The sequence below is a fragment of the Pagrus pagrus genome, assembly GCF_965226575.1.
Source record: "Pagrus pagrus genome assembly, chromosome: 23".
Taxonomy (NCBI): Eukaryota; Metazoa; Chordata; class Actinopteri; order Spariformes; family Sparidae; genus Pagrus; species Pagrus pagrus.
This window is the reverse complement of record NC_140205.1, coordinates 19,371,563-19,392,044: the sequence shown is the minus strand read 5'-3', so window position 1 is coordinate 19,392,044 and position 20,482 is coordinate 19,371,563. Positions and strand designations below refer to the sequence as shown.

Sequence of the window (20,482 nt, the reverse complement as noted above, 5' to 3'; positions counted from 1 at the left end):
TGTCTAAATACATTATATACAATTATTAAGGGTCTCTACAGAGATAAATATCACTTCTTTGAATGCACTTTTGGGGGCCTACCTTTTTGTGTTATTGTAAAGGAGTGACCACACTAAAACGTATGTATTTTGTGTAAATAGAAGAAGTATTTTGGTTGCACATTTTGCTTCATTTCATTGTTTGGTCCCATTTAAATAGACATAATAAATGTTCCATACAGCACTGACTATGGCTTCAACAAGGGTGTAGCTGAGCCTTATGTCGGCACTGAAGTGTGGCAAATAGAAAATCACAACGGAAAATAGGAACACAGCAAATAAGCAAATAACAAAACACAACAGCAATTAACAAAACACAACAGCAAACAACAAAACACAACAGCAAATAACAAAACACAACAGCAAACAACAAAACACAACAGCAGATAACAAAATACAACAGCAAATAACAAAACACAACAGCAAATAACAAAACACAACAAAAAGGTTGTGTTTTCCCATTTGCTGTTGGGATTTGCACTTGAGGGCCACCATACCTTACCTCTAATATTATACATGTATATTATACTGTCTATATTGTATATATTAGCACATCATGTATAGGCTAGAAAACCACATGGTCACATTCTCAATAATTCATTTTATGTAACAAGTAGCCTGGTTTAGCACAGTGGACTACATTTGGCAGGTTATATGGACAGGCAGAGTCACAAAATATTTGTTTCTAAGGTGAAGTGGATTTCAAGGTGAGGTGTTTCAATGGCAGCACTCACCATTTATTGTCTGTATTGATAAATACATTTTTTTTTTATTCAAGAAAATGTGAATAATGACAAATATCCTAAAAAGACTTTTGAAGCCCAGGAGGCCTGTAATTATTTGGATTTTATGAGAAACAAAATACCTAATTGTGAAATTTAAACCAAGTGTTAAAATGTATATCACTGAATTAATAGCACTGAACTAAACACAGAAGCATGGTTTTCAAATTAAAATATTTGAAAGTATTTGAAAGTGATTAAATGTCACATTTAAGAATTCAATGGCACATAAAATATAAACTCCCTTTGGTCTTGCTTCATAGGCCTATATCAGAGCTTAAAGTGATTTATTACAATAGCCTATTTTTGATCCACAGCTGAGAAATTATTAGTGACGTGTAACCATATATGAATGCAGGAAAACTCTCCCACTTATAACACTGTCAAAAAGTCATGTTTGTGTAATTTTTCATTCTTTTGGAAAGTAATTTATTACCAGCAGCATCTGTAAATATTACACCAACTGAGCCTAAACTATTACATATTTATATTAGCAATGATTGATAAATTACCTCTTATTCCGAAATCTGTGATTTTTCTATTGTTTTTTCTTTTTCCTGAACTTTTCTCTTCACTCACTCTTATCGACCTTCTCCCCATGTATTTACTTCCTTCCTCTCTTCTTTCCTTTCCTCTCTCTTCACCTCCTTTTTCCCACAATGCATTGTGTTCACTCGTTGGATCATGGACCAAAGCGGTAAGCAAATTGCCCAGTAGGGCCGACATCAGCAAACTACTTTTATGTGATATATTTGTTCACCACGAAGTTCTGGTTGTTGTTGTACCAGCCTTTCAGATAACGACATATCATCTTCTCACTAGACGGGTTATCTACGGCACCCTGTTATCTTGTACAGCTCCGTCAAAGCTAGCATGGTCTGGGCTACTGTTAGCTAAAAACAGGCGAGTGACTGAGTAACGTTAGAGCAGTTGTGTTCACCAAAAGTTAACGTTAAGTTCAAAGTAAATCTATAAGTTCACATGCAATGTGGCAAATGATTATACTTAGTCGCGATATTAAATGGCAAACATGATATTTTCCACTTGTTAGGAGGCGTGACTGGCCGCAAGCTGCTATTCGGTTGGGGCGCGAATGCTAGCTAGCTACATGATAAACGTTAGCACAGTGCTAACTAAGCTAGTTAAGATGTTCTAAATGCTGGAATAACTAACGGCCTGGAGTGTATGGGTTTTTCTTAGCATTTTGGCTTATAGTCTTAAAAGCCTGACAGCTAAGATGACAGATGACTTTCGATTTGATAACATTAAGCCAACTGGTCACCCAAAGTTATCAGACGTGACCAACTTTGAATGTATCATTCTTGGCTACCACAACCGTGAGGGCTTTGTCAGTGAATATTTTCTAAACGTGTCCCCTCTGTAACATTTCCAGCAAAATAAGGAGTTGATGATGTAATGTGATGAGTTCTATGATGTAATTTAACCATTGTTGACAGGGCAGGGGCCACTATTGCATGCCCTGTCACAGTGCACATCCTGGCTTCGAGCATATTTTTCAACGCAAGTCTGCCTCCATATAAGGCTGTGTTTCAGTCATTTTTACACCAAACATCACAAGAAACCACACATTCACTCGAATTTCACCCTTTTTTCTATTCATCTAAGTTATGTACTCATCATTTTAAAAAATATATCAACTGGGTTCAGCAACATGATGGCGTCTCCTTGTTGTATAGTTTTGTGGGATATTTATTTGAAAGCATCTAGATGTTTTTGACTATCAGCACTACAGTCCCTAAAAAGCACAGTGAGTTTTTCTACATTGCCTTTGTTCCCAGCAGACAATGATCTTCAAGGAAGCGACGGCTCTGGGAGTTTGGGTGGCCCAGATGTTCGCAGACGAATCCCCATCAAGCTCATATCCAAGCAGCCCCTAAGGAGCAAACCTCAGCCGCGCGCCCAGAGGCCGAGCAGCAGGCCATCTAAAAGTGAGGCTGGCGAAGATGGTAGGCACAGTCTGCAGTACACCGTGCCTCTTAGCACTGCGTTTTAAGGACCCTAAAGGAAAGCACTCTAATTGGGATTCAAACATGTTCATATTTAAAGTTTACGGGAACTTTCCAGATTTTCAACCAGCGTTGTATCACCACAATGTTGGTAGTATATGCAAATGAACATTGTTAAACTATTCTCTATTTTGCCTGCACTAAGCGCACCCTACTCAAGATGCATCATCTGGACAATTTTAGGCTGTTGTAACAACTACGCCTGAGCTCAAAACGTACTCTGAGCCTAAACTAAGCATCACTCAACCTGCACCCATCAGCATGAGTGTATATTGGTCCAACTCAGCGCAGTGCATTGTGGTTTATGTAGATTTTCTACCTTTTAGAAAGGGGTATACCACAGCCCCTTTTCCTCTGTTTTCTCTGGTTATGTAGCACCAAATTCAGAACTATGATTATCAATAAATTGACAATTGGTCCCAGCCCTATTGAAGGCCTTGGTCACTGCTTCAAGGAGAATTGAATTAGACTGCTTAATTGCCACTTATCTGGGTTTTAAAGCGGTCTGTTTTTCTGCACTGCATCATTAATACTTGTCTTTTATGTGTGACAGATAACTTTGGCTTCAAGCAGGAGGAGCGGTTCGACTGTGGAGCTAAATCTGGTGATGTGTTTGGCAGTCAGAGGAGATTCCCCCAGCCACTGTTTTGGGACTATAAGGTACATAAGCTGTAGGGAGTGAAACAGCTCAACAGCGCTTACAGTGTTTCAGATGGATATTAATGACAAACTCTCTCTTCATCACTGATACCTGGCACACAGTGCAGGATATGTCTCCTCCAGACAATCAGAAAAGTCTGATGACTCATCACTTATCAGAGCACCATATTAAGTAATATAAATATAGAAGTGTGTTCTAATGGTAGTTAACTTTTTTTGTTGCTTTTTTCAACAGTTAAATTTGATTGGAGAACGGGATGAAGTACCAATTCACTTTTGTGATAAATGTGGTCTTCCTATCCAGCTATATGGACGGATGGTATGTAATGTATGTAATATGTACTGATTACCTCCTCTGGGGTCAATATTTAGGATTATTAATATGTTGTCCTTTTTTGAACTGACCTTTCTCTGCAGGCAGCCAGAGAAAATGTTCATTTGTAACTTTAATTACTTCTCCTCCTAACTTTTTAGATCCCATGCAAACATGTTTTCTGCTACGACTGTGCTTTTCTTCATGAGAAGAAAGGAGAAAAGATGTGCCCTGGGTGAGCTCTCAACATTTTAACTGTTAATGTGTTGAATATTGAAATCCTCACAGTTTTAACAGCCTTAATTATTAGTACAGGATAACAAGTGTTTTTAAAATATTCACTGAACCTAATGTGGCTGTATTTTGCATAAAAGAATATGTAGCATTTTGTAAAGTAGCTTCTCAGATGTGTTTGTTACTGCTGTGTGTTCTGAGCTTTTGTCCCTGTGTTTACAGCCTCACCTTGTACAACTGCACAGACCCGGTGCAGCGCATCGAGCAGTGCCAGCGTGGATCTCTCTACATGTGCAGTGTTGTGCCGGGATGCAAGCGCACCTACCTGTCCCAGCGTGACCTGCAGGCCCATGTCAACCACCGCCACATGAGGCAAGCCAAGTCTTCCACTGGCCGCCAGGAGCCCGTGCACCTGCCCCCTGCATCCGATGTCCCTGACCGGTTCCGCGTGCCTCCCCCTCACTTACCCAAGAACCATGTTCACCTCCCCAACCCACTTCAGCACAGCAGTCACGACCCCTATAGTCAGCCGCCCCCACCCTCCGGTCACGAAGCCCCGCCCCCAGCCTCCGCTCTTGGCCCTGAGACATTCCGCATTGCCACGGTAACAACCCGTAAACACAGCAATCTCATCACTGTGCCCATCCAAGATGACTCCTCTTCGTCTCGGGAGTCCCACTCTGGTGGTCCAGGCCCTGGTCAGCCCCCCCACCACCACCCTGGGGAATATCCTGGCCAGCCACCTGTAGTGTCCCACTCTCACCACATGATGGCACCACCGCAGCAGCACTTTGGCCCCCCACCTCCACCACCGCCTCCTATCAGCCACCCCATGCAGCATCCTCCCCAGGGCTCTGGGACACCACACATGGTGTACAACCAAGCCCCGCCTCCCCCCATGTCCACAGCTCCCCCACCAATCACTCCACCACCAGGGCACATCATGGGCCAGATGCCCCCCTATATGAACCATCCACCCCCAGGACCTCCACCACAACACAGTGGCCCCCCTGTCAACCAACCCCCACCTCATCATTACAACCCCAACTCCATGCAGCAGTTCCCTGAAGACCAGGGCACACTCAGTCCCCCTTTCAGCCAGCCAGGAGGGCTCAGTCCTGGGATGTGGCCCGCTCCGAGAGGGCCCCCACCACCACGAATGCAGGGTCCTCCTCCCCAGGGCCAGATGCCTGGACCGCACCACCCAGATCAGGGCCGCTACCGGCCGTATTACCAGTAAACTGCCAACTGAATGAACGGGCAACAGTCAGTCATTCTGTTCCACACCACTTGTCTGCATAATGTGATAGTAAACCTCAGGGTTACAGGATGTAGGACTTTCATTTTGATAAAACTGCCCCAAAGCAAATGTGTATGTGCTGCACATTTTAGTTACATGTTCTGAACCTCCTGCTGAACAAACAATAGACTTGGTAAAGAGCAGGAATGTCCCTTTTTTTTTTTTTTTAATAGCGTATGGTAAATATTTCTGTATATATGTCAGCTACTTTCATGCATATGTACTGTACATTGAAAGACGCCAACTATGTCTCAATAAATTTTTAACAGCAGAGTTGCATCTCATCTTTGTTTAGCTTGACTGATGAATGATAACTAGCTATTTGTTTGCTTTGTTGGTTCTGAAGAACAACAATTAGTGATAAAACCGCTGAAGCTTTTTAAGAAGATATTTTAATTTTTAAATGATTTAATTTTGGTGATTAAAACAGGTTTTTAGGAAAGAAGACACTTGACAATAACCAAATGTGTGTTACTTTTGAAGTCACTTTGCTGTGTCTGGTTCATTCAAAGTTCATGTCCTCAGGTTGAGGTAGTAATTCCTCTCAAGCTCTCTGTTTTCTCCAGGCTGGTGTAGTAAACACTAAAGGCATTTTTTCCTGTTTATCAGGGATTATGATACTTGCTGTTTGTCTTTGGGTCATTTTATCCCGTACAAACTTTCAATGTTAAGTTATTCTCTCTCTAACCTAACACTGATCTCTCATTACACACCCTCAATATTGGAGGTGCAGTGACACCTTTAGTTTTTCCAGTTTTGTTTTTGGTTCAGGGGCTGTTTAAAAAAAATAAAAATAAAATCTTGCAGATACTCTGAATGAGGGCTGGTTTTTAGCCATCAAGATGCCACAGATTTTCAAAGATGATATAAGATGCATTTGACAGACATAATGAACACATAACACCATTTGTTACCCTGAATGATTTCATTATTTAATCTTTAAAAACATATTGCATTTATCAAACAGTATGAAAAAGTAGAGTACAGTAGAGTGTAACAAGTCCTGTGACAACAAATTCTGGATATAAAAATCACATGGTGAACTTTAATAGAATTTTACCAAAACAGCTTTTCGAAACAAAACTCAAGATGTCTCTATGGCTGTAAATCGAAATATACAAAATATTACGTTGTGGTATATTTAACAGAAATCCTTTGATCTGTGGTTGAATGGTTTTGCTGAAGGAATCTTCCTGGAGACAGTTGCTTCTCTAGAGTTTGGTATCAGTTAACTGCAAAAAAGCAAAAAAAGTAAATATGTTTCAGTGTTGATATAGCTGTGAAGTACCAGGTTTTTGAACAGGAAGAAGAATGCATTGTCTAAATAAGGTGATATCTCTGGTCCTGCTGTATGGATTTTGATCATTTGATCACCCTTTAATTTTTTTTGTTTTTGGTGTGAAGACATGAATGGCCCTGATATACCCAGCTTATGTTGTTTCAAGAAGTTTCCAATTATAACTGTACAAGAGATATGTTTGATATTCATTCCTTTTTTACAACAAGTTATTGTAAAAAGCAACATCGAAGTAACTTCATTCTGCACAGTGAAAAAGCAGATGAGAATCAGGGTCAAAGTTCTGCTTTTCAGAAGAACTGTTGTGTTGTCTGTAACACAACCAATGTAACATTCTAAACACTATACAACAATCACCCACAACATCCAAATGACTAACAGGTGAAGTGAATAATATTGATTATCTGGTATTAGCCGTTGCCATGAGGGGGTGTAATGTACTGCAATGTTGTTTGGGTGGGTGGTTACATTTACATTAATGACAGGACTCAGCAGAAAATTATTGTAAAGAGATGAACAATGTTATTCACTTCACCCGTCAGTGGTTTCAATATTGTGGCTAATCAGTGTATGTTAGTGTTGCTTCTGCATTGCTTAAGGATGGCAGGGTTCAGACCATCGGGCCTTTCACAATGGTCTAGTGCAGGACATCTGTGGAAATTCATGGTCCTCAGTGGATTAGTCATGGATTAGTTTTGTTTTTGTGATTGACCTCCTGACCCTTCCTTTAGCTTTGCCATATAGAAGGAAGACATCTGTACAAGTAACAAGTACAAGTACAGCTAAGTAACTGCAAGAAATAAACTTTTTTTAGCATGTTCATGTTCCACAGAGATAAGCCATTCAGTTTTGGCAGGTCTTTACTGCCCTCTGCTGGACAATATTGAATATATTAAACAATATAAATATATTATAAAAGATATATAAATATTTTTAATTGTTTTCTCTTCACGCCACAGTCAAAAACAATTGAATCAGATATTTAAGACAGAAAGCTAAATAATAGTGCTTTTATCATGATTATCATTTAATTATGCATGCATTAAAGGAAATACATATTACAATATGAATTGTATTTTACGGAAGCCTTAAAGGGCCATGCATTCATACATTTTATTTCCTCTGTTTTCCCGAGATAACAGGATAATTTTCTCGAGATCTTGAGGTAATGAAACTTTGTTTTCCCGAGATAACGATATAATTAATTCGAGATCTCGTCATTAACTACATAGCTGATCAGCTATGTAGTTAATGACGACATCAGGCTCGCTTAGATTGCATCGCCGATATAGCTGAAGCCTTGCTAACTGTCTTTTTAGATTATGCACATTAATGTGTATATTATCTGTAATAGCAAGGCATAATGCTATTTCAGCCTGTGTCAGGCCTTGATTGAAAAGATATGTGACATGGTGATCGATATGCTCCTGCTCCTCTGACATTGCTACACCGAATGATGTTTCCTGCAATGATTTAATATACTACACTATCGTTTTGTTTTCTCGAGATCTCGAGAAAATTATCCCGTTATCTCGGGAAAACGGCAGTTGTTATTTCAAGATAATAACTCGAGATCTTGACAAAACAAATGAAATTAACTCGTTATCACGGGAAAACGGAGGAAATAAAATGTATGAATGCATGGCCCTTTAGGGCTTCCGTAGTATTTCACTTTATTTCTCTAAATTGTTTTTATTTAAAATCTTCCATACATCTCATCTTATTGAGGGAATGAGATTTTGATTATAATGACCACATGACCTTTCCTCTGATATTTTATGTCCCATGATTCATAACACTTTTATACTGTGGGTCATTATGAACACTGAGGCTTCTCTTGGCCAATATTTGAATAATATATTTTTGTTTTGTCAAGAGAACTAAGCACATATACACAGAAGCACAGTGCAGAAAGAATAATAGTTTTCATTACCACCCTGCCTTTACGTTTGTCCTCCCCGTGTTTTTCCAGAACATGCAGCATGGCATCATGAAGGGTTGGGAAGAAAATGGAGGTCTGAATCTCATCATCGAAGAACATACAGCTGTGTAGTTTCTCCAGGATGTACACTGTCAACACATGAGTGGCATGTTATGGGTTTTTAAAGGCAATATTTCATTACTGGTTGTAGGATGTTCTGCTTTAAAGAAATCCTAATGAAACTCACCATCACAAGAAACAATGTAAACATCCACATCAATACGGGTGAAGTCTTTGAGTACCTGTAGAGAATACAGACAGTTTTATATGAGAATTTTTATTATAATGAACACATGAAGGCCGATTGTGTCAACAACCCACACGTGGCCCTAACGACTCTGAAACTCAGAGCTCACATGTGTCCTTAACGACTCTGTAAGGACACTCCCACACAGAGTTTAAAAGCCTGCAACTCCCCTCCAGTTAGTTAGAACTGAAGAAGCCTCTTGGATGAGAGGTGAAACGTCTTCAAGAAACTGAAACAAGTCCAGGTGCCTACGATACAGCACTTAGAATTACCATGACCTGGATGACTATATATATATATAAATATATAATTACATATTCAGCTGATGAATGATATGTACATTGGCTACTTTATTGTAGAGTCACGACCCTCTTTATGTGTTTTTTTTTTGCATATGCCAGTCTCTTTTTATTCATTTGACTACCTTAGTGCGGCAGGGAGGTTGTCTGATGGCAAGCCTGTGTGAAGGTATTTGTGAAAAGGTAAACCCTATGAGGTTATTATGGCAGTGTAGTATTCAGCATAGTCTTAAATAAATTATTTCCTTTTTGGATCTTCTCAAAACTGTCTCTAAAGGTATCTCCCAAGACTGACCAAAAGAAAAAATTAGAAGCGTAAAGTACATCCCTTCTACTGCAGCAGTGGAAGGGATGTACTTTACACTTCTAATTTTTTTTTTTTTGGAATAAACAAAATAATTTTTATAACTATAGACCTCCAAACTGCAGCAACACAAATCCAAGGAATGTAAGAACAGATTCGATTGTAAAATGATTTTTGAGAAGTCTTGAACAGAGAAAGTCACAGTGCCAACTATATCACCAAAATCAGAAAACTAAGTTTGTTTTACAGAAGTTGATTGTATTTAAATGTAACCTTATGAGTTTTCATGCTATTGAAGTTTAGCATTTTTGCTTTCTTGGTGAACCACTGGAAGGCTTTTATTGTGAAATAGCGACAGGCCTGCAGCCTTATTTAATTCTGAAATAATGAATCAGTTAGGTAATTAAAAGAAATGTTTAAAGAATTGAATAATCAATTTTTTGGGGGGCTAAAATATAAAAATGTTACTGCCGAATGGGAATATTGGCTGGTTGTCTTACTCTTCTGTGATAACAAATTGAATACCTTTGGGTTTTGGACTGTTGGTCATGCAATTTGAACACGGTGCCTTGGGATTTTGGAAAACATACTTTCAACCAGCCTGCCATCAAGGTCAAATCTTCAACAGTCGTATCCTGCCAGTCCCTGTCACATTCTCAGTTTCACTACCAAAAGCATGTATTAAACTCCAGTATGTGGGAGCACCCTGAGTGACTGCTTACCATTTTGAGCCCCTTCAGAGCAGAGATGTCCAGGAAGGACACAGCAGCGAAGTCCAGGATCAGGCTGTGGATGTCCACTCTGGGAACACTCATGTTCGCTGCAAGCTCAGCGTTCCAGTCCATCCGGAAAGGAAGGTCCTTGAGGTCGATGGGCAGATCCAGCTCCTCCATCTTCATGTCAGATTCATCAGTCGGCTGGCTGAATAAATCCCTCAGGCCTTTCTGTTTGACAGATGTAGGAAAGGCAGCTTAAGGCTTTTCTCCAAAAAAGTCACTCACCGGTACAGTCATTTTTAGTATATCTGAGGTCTCACCTCAGTAATATCATCACTGTTTTTCTGCAGCAGTTTCTTGATCTTCCTGAAAGCTTTGTTCCTTTTCCTCAAAACCCTCAGAGGGTTAAACCCAACCTGGAAAACCAAGTGTTGGCATTATGTTCATGCACATCTATTTTCTGGGAAAAGCAAACTGACGCAGAGTGGATGTGTCGCACGTACAGCTTCTGCAAGCTTATCCTTGAAGAACTCAATATTGGCGAAGAAGATGGGCGAGGGTATCCTGAAGATCTTTACTCCCTTTGGTTCGAAAATCTGAGAGGGGAAGCGTCATCATGAAACAAATGTGATTCAGAGGGGAATGATGACAAAACCATTCGGTTGTGTTGAGTTTATTTGATTTCATTGAAGATACTCACGTTCAGGTAATCTTTACGATCTCTGTAGAGGTCGGTCCCTGGGATGTTAGCCAGGACAGAACAGCGAGGGCTAGAAATCAATGAATGATAATCTTTAAAAATATATTTTAAAACTTAAATCAATAACTGAAATAAATGTCCCCCTCACTTTTTATTATTTGAGGTCAATTTTGTTACTTAAGTGTCTTTTGTGTCTAGCCACCATAGTCCTAGAAGACCTAGTAGATTTGGAAAGAAGTTATTTACACCCTCACCATGTGGCCTGGCTGGTGCGCCCACTTCTGATGGCATGCTGAACACCATGAGCTTAGCAGCTATTGTGAACATTTTGGCTTTAAAAAGGGTGTAAATTATGTATTTTCAAATATCTATATCTATATATATGGATCTCTGGGCTACAGGAGACTTGGAATACACCGGACAAGCTGTATAGAGCCATTTTATGTTTGGAGAATGCTCCAGGAATGTTTTGTGGACTACGAAACTTCACCCCCATCCTTTTTTATTGCTGCTGCAACACTTGAAGTTCCCCTCTGGTGATCAATAAAGGATTATCTTATCTTATCTTAAATCCATAACTTTCTCATTATTTCCTCAGTCACTTTGCGTATTATGAAAATTACATTACAAGTTTTATTACAATTGAGTCCTGAAGATGACAGTCAGCAGCTCCACCCCCAAGCCCACCGCCAGACCAATATCCAGTCCCAGCAAGGTGGCACCCAGACATGTTCCCACCCACACCACCTGCAGACAAACACCTGAGGTCAAACATGGACAGAGAATATACTGGGCCAAGTAAACACAGTACATCTTAGATTTGGCAGTGAAAAACAAGACATTTTGAACACCTACACATTCTGGTTTGTCCCGCCTCCACAAGTATGGGATTTCTCTGAACTGCATCAGCATTCCCTTCAGGTTGACGATGACCAATGCCCCCAAGACAGACTGGAGTGAAGTCAAATATTAAGAATATGTATAATCAAATCGCCAACCAGTTGTTCATCTTTTAGGCCCATTAGTTTAATGGGATGCGATACAAAAATATTATGCAAAGCTCTCTCTAAAAGATTAGAAAAATATCTTCCTCAATTGGTCAGCAATGATCAGAACGGTTTTGTATTACAACGGCAAGGCTTCCATAACATCAGGAGAGTTTTAAATGTATTGTTTGAGAAAAATAATGCCAAAGACACTGCAATGTTGTCAGTTGATGCTAGCCAAGCATTCGACAGAATAGAATGGAAATACCTTTTTGATCTGCTGCCCAGATATGGTCTAGGAGAAACATTTCTCAAATGGATTAAATTACTATACATAAACCCAACAGCAGAAATATTGACTAATAATATAATTTCTAAACCTTTCAGTTTACAACGCTCAACCAGGCAAGGCTGCCCTTTGTCTCCTCTGCTCTTCACTTTAGCAATAGAACCTCTAGCGATCGCAGTAAGGACACGTAGGAATATATCCGGCATCAGGATTTGGGACATAGAGCATCATATAGCATTATATGCTGACGATATAATTTTTTTCTTAACGAACCTGAGGAATAGTATTCCAAATTTGGTTACTTTACTCGAAAACTTTGGCGAGTTTTCTGGATACAGAATAAACAAATCTAAGTCGGTATTGTTATTTCTAAATGAAGAAGAAAGACGTAATCCCAAAATAAATACACCATTTATGGCCACGCAAGATGGATTTAAATATCTGGGTATTAAGATTGCCCCAAAACTTGATGATATTGTCCCTATAAACTATAACCCCCTGATAGACGAAGTGACAGAAAAGTTGGACTGGTGGTCTAAATTGCCAATATCAATGATTGGTCGTATAAATCTTATTAAAATGTCTATTATACCCAAATTTATATATCTTTTCCAAGCACTCCCACTTCCATTACCAAGTAACTTCTATAAAAAAATTGATAGTATATTTAGCCAGTTCATTTGGAACAATAAAAAGGGTAGACTCCGGCTCAAGTTATTATTTTTACCCTATGAAAGGGGAGGACTTCGGGTCCCTAACCTGAAATGGTATTATTGGGCTACCCAATTAAGTTCTGCAATGTACTATTTTTCTTCATCCACACCACCTGCTTGGGTAAATATTGAACAAAAATCAGTGTCAGATCTGCCCATAAAGCAATATTTATATTCCTCAGATATCAAGACACTGAAAAAACAGACAAGAAACCCTTCTGTAAAAAATACAATATCAGTATGGTATGCAGCACATAACTTTGTTGATGAAACAATAACTTTGTCACAATTTACTCCTATCTGGGGCAACAGACAATTCAAACCTGGTAGATTGGATGGGGGATTCAAATTATGGGCAGAGAAAGGAATTGGGACGGTTTCGGACCTTTATTTTGAAGGTACCCTTCTCAGTTTTGATCAACTTTGTCATAAGTATGGAGTTCCTCAAAAACATTTTTTCAAATATTTGCAATTAAGAAGTTTTGTAGCATCAAAATATAAGACATTCATGGCCACACCCCCACTATCGATTATTGAGGAAACGGTGATTAATAATTTGAATGGTAAAAAACACATATCTAGATTCTATAACCTTTTAGCGGAGTACTCAACAGAATCAGCATCAGATAAATTAAATGCTTGGAGAACAGACACACAAGAAAATATTAGTGAAGAAGATTGGGGAAGAGCATGTTTAAAAGCGCAAAAGAATTCAATTAACACAAGATTAAAATTGATTCAGTATAAGTGGTTAATGCGTGTTTATATAACCCCTGTAAAACTTCACCATATCTCCCCTAACATCCCTGATGTTTGTGTTAAATGTCTGACTGAAAAGGGAACTTTGATTCACTGCCTATGGGAATGCTCTAAGATTTTGGTATTTTGGGAAAATGTAGTTAAATGTTTATCACGGATGGTTAAGTGTAACATTCCTTTAACGTCAACAATCTGTATACTTGGAATATACCCCAAAGACTTCATCAGAACAACGAAACAATCGAAAATGATTGACTTTGGACTACTCCATGCAAGGAGAGTGATTGCACTATATTGGAAAAATGTAGAACCACCATCACTGGCAATATGGAAGAAGGAGTTGATGACTTGTCTTGGACTGGAGAGATTGACATACATTGTTAAAGGTAAACAAGAGGAGTTTGCTTGTATTTGGGAATCATTTATGTCATTCCTGACCAATGAAACGGATAACACTGACTGAATAACAGGTTATGAAATGATCCTGCCCCCCCCTTTTTTTTTTTTTTTTTTTTTTTTTTTTTTGTATTCATTTATTTATTTATTTTTTGCTCCATCTTATTTTTTTATTTTACTCATTTAGTTTTTTCTGTTGTCACTGTCCTTTTATTTATTCTTTTTCTTTGTCTGTGTGAATGAGTGGCTGTTCGAGGGGATATAAATGAAAATGTTTGTATATTCGTTTGATATACACTTGAAACTTCAATAAAAAATATTGTTAAAAAAAAAAAGAATATGTATAAGAAATAAAGCTTTGTTTAAGACTACAAGATGTAAATCACAACTGAGCTTTCCCACTATGAGAATCAACATGACAGAAACATTTCAAACACTCTCTCTCCAGATGAGGAACATTAACATACTGGCAGGAGTCGTTACATTACAGAGATGAGTCTCACCGTTGGAAGCGGCTCCAGCAGGAAGCCGAGTGCCACAGTTACAATCATCGCCATCATGGCCGAGATCAGCCCTGCAATCTGCATGTGGAAGTAAGTTAATGTTTCATTTTAACATGCCATAGGTGTAATAGAAACTAGATTGTAAAGCGGTATTACAATAAATCTTTTCGGAGACAAAAATATCTGCGTCTAGTAAAAGTTTGTGACCCAGGAAACGGATGCTGTCGATGTTGAGATTTGTTTTTCTGACCTGTGTTCTGCCTCCTGAGCTCTCCTGCACAGCCGACCTGGAGAGTGCTGTGCTGGCTGCAAACGACCTGAAGCTTGCACCAAATATGTTGCTAACCCCAAATGCAATGAGCTCCTGGGAAGGAAATAATGGAAAGTTAAGTTTTTGACTTAAATGATTCTGTTTGACCTGCCTTTTTACACAGCCGACCATGAAATGAAAAGCAATATTCACTGTAACTTTATATCTTCATAACAAAATTACGAGGAGCTGCAATCACACACTCCCTTTATATCAGTAACCGATTAACTGTTTTTCCTCTGAGAGCCGGCGAGGACAGACACTGTTGACTGTGTTAACTCACCTGGTTCCCATCGATGGTGTAATCATGTTTGATAGAGTAGACTTTGGCCACAGAGAACGCAACTGCAAACCCCACTATGGCTATAGGAAAGGCCTCCACAGCACTTTCCTGGAACACTTGCATATCGGGCGCAATGGGAGCCTCATACCTGAAAGATGAATGAGTTTTAATGGTGCATTTAAAGGACATGATGTTATGTGTATGTAACATGTTGGGGGATTTGTAATTTTCTTGAGTATTTCCATTTTATGCTTCTTGTTCTTCTACTCAACTGCTTTTCATCCGAAGATCATACATAAAAAACATACAGTATAACGAGCTTATAAAATATATGACCCTGTGAATGATTAAACCAGTGCTTTCTATCCTTTTTAGCTTCTGACTCCAGCAGTGACTAGTTGGGGCCCCTTATTGAAGTAAGGTCAGGGTAAAGGAGTTTTTTCCATCACTGGATCTAAATTACTGTACCTGACAAAACAGCAGCCAGCTTGATTTTGATCCTTTAATCTACTGATATACGTGCAGAACTTGAAACTTACCCACTGACCATTTTGCCGACAATGTCAATACCGTATCTTTCCTTGAAGTTTAAGCCATAGGAAACCCCACAAGCTATGATAGTCTGTGAATAGAAGATACACATGACAGTTATGCATGTTACACTGTAAGCGTGGGCACCTTTTGGTTTAAATTATGGTTTAAAATTAACTTGCATAGGTGTGAATAATGAAATGAAGGCAAACTTCTAACATCTAAGACTTGAGGGTTGGCTGATCAACAGCACAGTTTAAATGAATTAAACTCACAGGACCCTTTATCTGATCTGGGTTTGATTCTTAATGAACACTTCATGACAAACAACTCAAATCCCTAGTTTTAGAGCTTCCTTGAATGCTACAACCGGCGAGGGTTTTGACCACGTCGCCACACACTGGCGGTTTATCAGGCAGGTTTATCTCACCATGATAACCTCTATGGGGATGGGAACAGGCAGCTTGGCTTTGTACATGTCATTCATCTCTTTCACGATGAACACTATCACCATGATCACGATGGACATCACCAGGTCGCAGATGTTGGTGGAGGTGATCTGGACAAAGATCTTCTCGAGGGTCTGTGCAAAAGAAGCAAATGCACTACTTTGAGCATGATTAAGTCATATTAAGTTTTATGTCACACTTCAAGTAAGGCAAAATTCCAAGGCAAACTGTGTGAAGACGGGACAGAAATCATAAAAATAATTCATGTTCTTCTGAATTACTCATTAAATAATTGTCTCATAAATACTAAGGCTACTGCTATACAGCCAGCTCATTGGTTGAGTTACACCTCTGCGGGCAATGCCAAAGAACTGTGTGCATCTACAATGAAGTCAAGCGGTAAGAGAGGAGGACATAAATATCTTAAAGCTTAGGAAAAAAAGAAAAAAAATCAGTAATTTTAGAAAAAAAATGTAGAACTCATCCACATTACATTGTCTTACTATGAGTAAACTGACCATTTAAAAGTTTGAGCTAACAGCTAACTAGCTACCTGCCAGTCTAAGCTAGCTACCTTGTTATGCTTGCACTATGAAAAAGTGCTACCACCTGTTTCTCGAGGAGAGAAACTACTGCTCAACAAACGCTTTTTCAGAGGATGGAAACAAATGCCATGACAGTTTGCCTTCTAAAACATAAGCCTAGTTTCCTACTTTTAAAGGAATAATTCAATATTTAGGGAAGTATAGAATATGCTACAGTAATTCACTTTCTTGCCCTGAGTTAGAAGATCTTCACCATTCTCACGTCTACGAGGTAAACAGCCACTTAGCTTAGCTTAGCATTAAAACCACAGTTTAAACAAACAAGATACAAGATTTTAGTGAATTTTAGAGGCTAGTGTCATTTTCTGTCTTTTTGTTTTGTTTCCTATCTATTTTGAAGGTTTCTCTGTCATGTGCCTTGATGTTCCTGTCTTCGTACATACATCTTTTATAGTTTTCTTGGAAACCTTTATTTACATAACTCTTTGTTGGCCTTGTTTTAACCTGGACATCTCAGCCACCTTAAGCCACTATGTGTTGCCCCACCTGCTTCTGTTAAGACCGTCAGTAAGTTTATTACAACTTACAATGCCTTCGTTTGGCTCCTCAACTTTAAACTAAGAACATATCCTTGACACGTAGGTAGATTTTGTTACCTTAAAACAGAGTCAGGCTAGCCTTTTCCGGTTTCCAGTCCTTGTGCTAAGCTAAGCTAACTAGCTGGCAGTAGCTTTAGACAGTATTTAACACACATTTTTAAAGGTGGTATCGATCTTCTTATCTAATTCTTGACAAGAAAATGTCTAAATACATTTCCTCAAATGTACGCCCAAACTCATCCTTTAAGAACGGTCCTGCTAACCTCAAAATTGCCAGTATAACTATAGACAATAACGGCTTTCAGATCCATCCTGGACTTACATATATGATAGAGAGTGGTCCACTGATGCCTGGGACAACCAGCCCTAATACAAACTTGAGCTGGGACACCAGGATGTGGACAGCAGCTGCAGTGGTGAAGCCGGACACCAGAGTGTCAGACAGGTACATGACAATAAAGCCCACCTGCAGAAGACCCATGGCAAGCTGCATGGGACAGAAAAATGAGAGAAAGGAAGCCTGGTTGGAAATCCCTTCCTAGAATATGCAGAATCGCTCACATGGTATGGCACGGTACAGTACGATACGGTAAGGAGACAGGGTCATTTACCTGGAAAATCCCTGTGAGGAAGGTCACAGAGGAGGCCACTAGGACTCTCTGCTGGGTCATGTTCAGGCCCTCAAAGCCAGTGATGTTGGCAGACGGTCCGCCATCTGGGACCAAACGGGTCACCACAGCTCCTATCATCAGGCTCAGGACCGGGAAGGAGCCTACATGAAGGTGGGTGTGGAGGGGTGGGAAGACTGTTAAGCCGTATCATATCAAATCTAATCTTCTCGTGTTAAAATAATAACATCCATAAATTCCAAACAGGCCTCTTTAAGCTATATGTTTATGGGGACAGTTTGCACAGAAACAGATGTAGAAACTGTGATAGTTGAATTTACATCAAATGGAAAGTCAAGAAAAATGTTTTTGCATTGCATGACATACCTACAGATATGTGTCTTGAAGTACCGAGGAAGAAGTATGTTAGCATGGGGAAGAAAGCTGTGTAGAGGCCGTAGCTCGGAGGCAGCGAGGCTAGCAGAGAGAAGGCCAGTCCTGATGAGACCACAACGAAACAAACTGAATGAAGATTCAGCCTAATGGATACTTTTTATCAGGGTTGAGCTTGACTAAGACTCGTATCTCGTACAGACAATGTGCTTTTTACGAGTACGAGTATCAAAATATGTCAGTATCTGTACTCAAATACAGAAATGTGTTCATTTAAGTTCATAAAAAACTTGTGTAAATAATGGTTTTACATTTGTGATCTGGAGCTCAATTCTGAGGCTGTTTTGTAAATCATCTTCAAATAAATATTTAAGATAGCAACTTCTGACAACCCATACCAATTTCAGGCTCAAATGAATAATTTCATCACTAATTGATCCTCCGCACCTGTCTCACATCAGTCTCGTTAGCGCTGCCTGGTTTCCAGAGTCTCTCCAGCTGCACCTCATCCCCACGTTAGCTTAGTTTGTATTGAAGCCTGTGTTTTTCACTTAGTCTCTGTTGGTTCGTCTGTTCAGTTCTCGTCCTCACGTCACTCCTGTTGTCATCCTGTCTTCATACTGTGTCTTTCTCAGTCCTCGTGTGCTCCCTGTGTTCTGCGTTTGTTCCCCTTGGATTTATGGTTTGTTCTGTTTTTGTTTTACGGTTAAGTTATCGGGATCACTTCATTGCCAGCTTTTTACTTGCCTTTTTGTTTTATCTCATCTAGGATTTTGGATCTTCAGCTGGGTTTCAGCTTTCAAGCTCACTTTTTGTTGTGGGTCTGTCTGCTTCTCTGTCTGCATTTGGGTCCTGTTTCTGTATACCTACTGTATACGCTGCTAACATTGCTAAAATACTGTATACAGGTTATGGCATAAACTTAAATCATGGAAAATTTTAAAAAGTACCTGAGAATGTCTTGAATCATGTCAGAAATAATTCAAAATTAGGCTTTCTTAAGACAAGGAGTGTCTGGTTACCCTCTACACATCAGTATGCAATCTGACAAACATCATATCGTATAAATCATTGTTTAAAATTGATACTATAGGCGGTAATCATTCAAAATACTGAACTAAGAAGAGAAGTAAGAGAGTACCAATAGAAAAAAAATGTAATAAATAAAGATAAAAATAAAATATTTTTTTCTGTCTCAATATCGTTACTACCTATGGATAGTTTATTTTGTATTTAGCACCTTTTTGTGCACCTTCATGTATCTAACTGGATGATAGATGCACGGATAAGTCTGCGGTCCGTACCATCATTTTTCTCATGGAACTATGGCCACAATATCTTCATAAAGTCAGTGGTATTGGTTGCTTTGGATGTAACGATTAGACCCTGCAGCCTCACACTCAGGCCCTTGTTCTCCTGCTCCTCACCTTGCATAATGGCCACCAGCCCGGTGCTGATTCCAGACACCACATCGCCCAGCAGCCACTCTTTAACTCTGTAGATCCTCATCCAGCCAATGATGGGCAGAAAAGAGAGCACTGCATTCTTGGCACGTTTTGAATCACAGCTGGATTTCAAAGAAATAAAAAGGCTCTTGCACTTTGTCTACAAAAACATTCAAGAACTTACCGACACAATTTCATGGAACCCCTTTCAAATCAAAGACCACAATCCTGATCTCTTCACTTACGTCAAATACTCTTTCAGGTGGTCCAGCATGGTTTTGCGCACTCTGTAGACTTTCTCATGATCTTCAGCAAAGCTGTCCTCAGAGTACACAGGTCTGGCCACCGCATATTGTTTCCTCAAAGTTGCCATCCTCACGCCGAAGGTGTTTGAGGAATCCAACCCCAGTACAATATGAAAGGTTCTGGAGGAAGATCCCTAAAAGAACCTTTGTCCGTTGCTTCCTTATACACTGCTGTGCATCCGGTTATCTTATCTGTGATCTGAGATCAATGGCATCACAATGTCCGTTATGTCTTAACTCTGCTCAATCATTAACACAAGCATACTTATGATTCATTGTGTTTATATGCCGTTATATTTATTTTTTTCTCTTTCTTTTTTATTTAGTTTCAGTGAGCAGTTTCAATTTGACATGTTTGCATTAAAGGAGCTAAATGTTAGAGTTGTATTTTAAAAGATTAAATAGTATTAATGTTAGCCCTGAAGCAGCACCAAACAGGACACAGCGGGTTCAGGAAGGGACAGGAGAT

The 20,482-nt window shown here is 39.4% G+C and overlaps 2 protein-coding genes across 6 annotated transcripts; one reads left to right on the top strand and one right to left on the bottom strand.

Moving 5' to 3' along the window:
* The first annotated feature begins 47 nt into the window (after nucleotides 1-47).
* cbll1 (Cbl proto-oncogene-like 1, E3 ubiquitin protein ligase) lies at nucleotides 48-5,626 on the top strand. Of its 5 annotated transcripts, none has more exons than XM_084345979.1 (6): nucleotides 48-120; nucleotides 2,624-2,788; nucleotides 3,402-3,508; nucleotides 3,744-3,827; nucleotides 3,983-4,056; nucleotides 4,278-5,626. In XM_084345979.1, exons 1-6 carry the CDS (start codon nucleotides 63-65, stop codon nucleotides 5,293-5,295), a joined length of 1,506 nt encoding a protein of 501 aa, XP_084202105.1. In that variant the 5' UTR covers nucleotides 48-62; the 3' UTR covers nucleotides 5,296-5,626. The 5 variants fall into 5 exon arrangements, with proteins under 5 accessions (XP_084202105.1, XP_084202106.1, XP_084202104.1 ...); XM_084345980.1 differs by having other exon boundaries at nucleotides 2,621-2,770; XM_084345978.1 differs by having other exon boundaries at nucleotides 2,621-2,788.
* A 721-nt stretch (nucleotides 5,627-6,347) lies between these two features.
* On the bottom strand, nucleotides 6,348-20,081 carry slc26a3.1 (solute carrier family 26 member 3; the record flags this gene model as incomplete). Its single annotated transcript, XM_084345697.1, has 19 exons — nucleotides 6,348-6,587; nucleotides 8,586-8,722; nucleotides 8,821-8,875; nucleotides 10,206-10,427; nucleotides 10,520-10,615; nucleotides 10,703-10,795; nucleotides 10,900-10,969; nucleotides 11,540-11,646; nucleotides 11,755-11,850; nucleotides 14,546-14,623; nucleotides 14,796-14,909; nucleotides 15,139-15,286; nucleotides 15,678-15,760; nucleotides 16,100-16,252; nucleotides 17,585-17,749; nucleotides 17,874-18,034; nucleotides 18,258-18,368; nucleotides 19,691-19,830; nucleotides 19,954-20,081. 19 exons carry the CDS (start codon nucleotides 20,079-20,081, stop codon nucleotides 6,567-6,569), a joined length of 2,178 nt encoding a protein of 725 aa, XP_084201823.1. The 3' UTR covers nucleotides 6,348-6,566.
* Nucleotides 20,082-20,482: the final 401 nt, after the last annotated feature.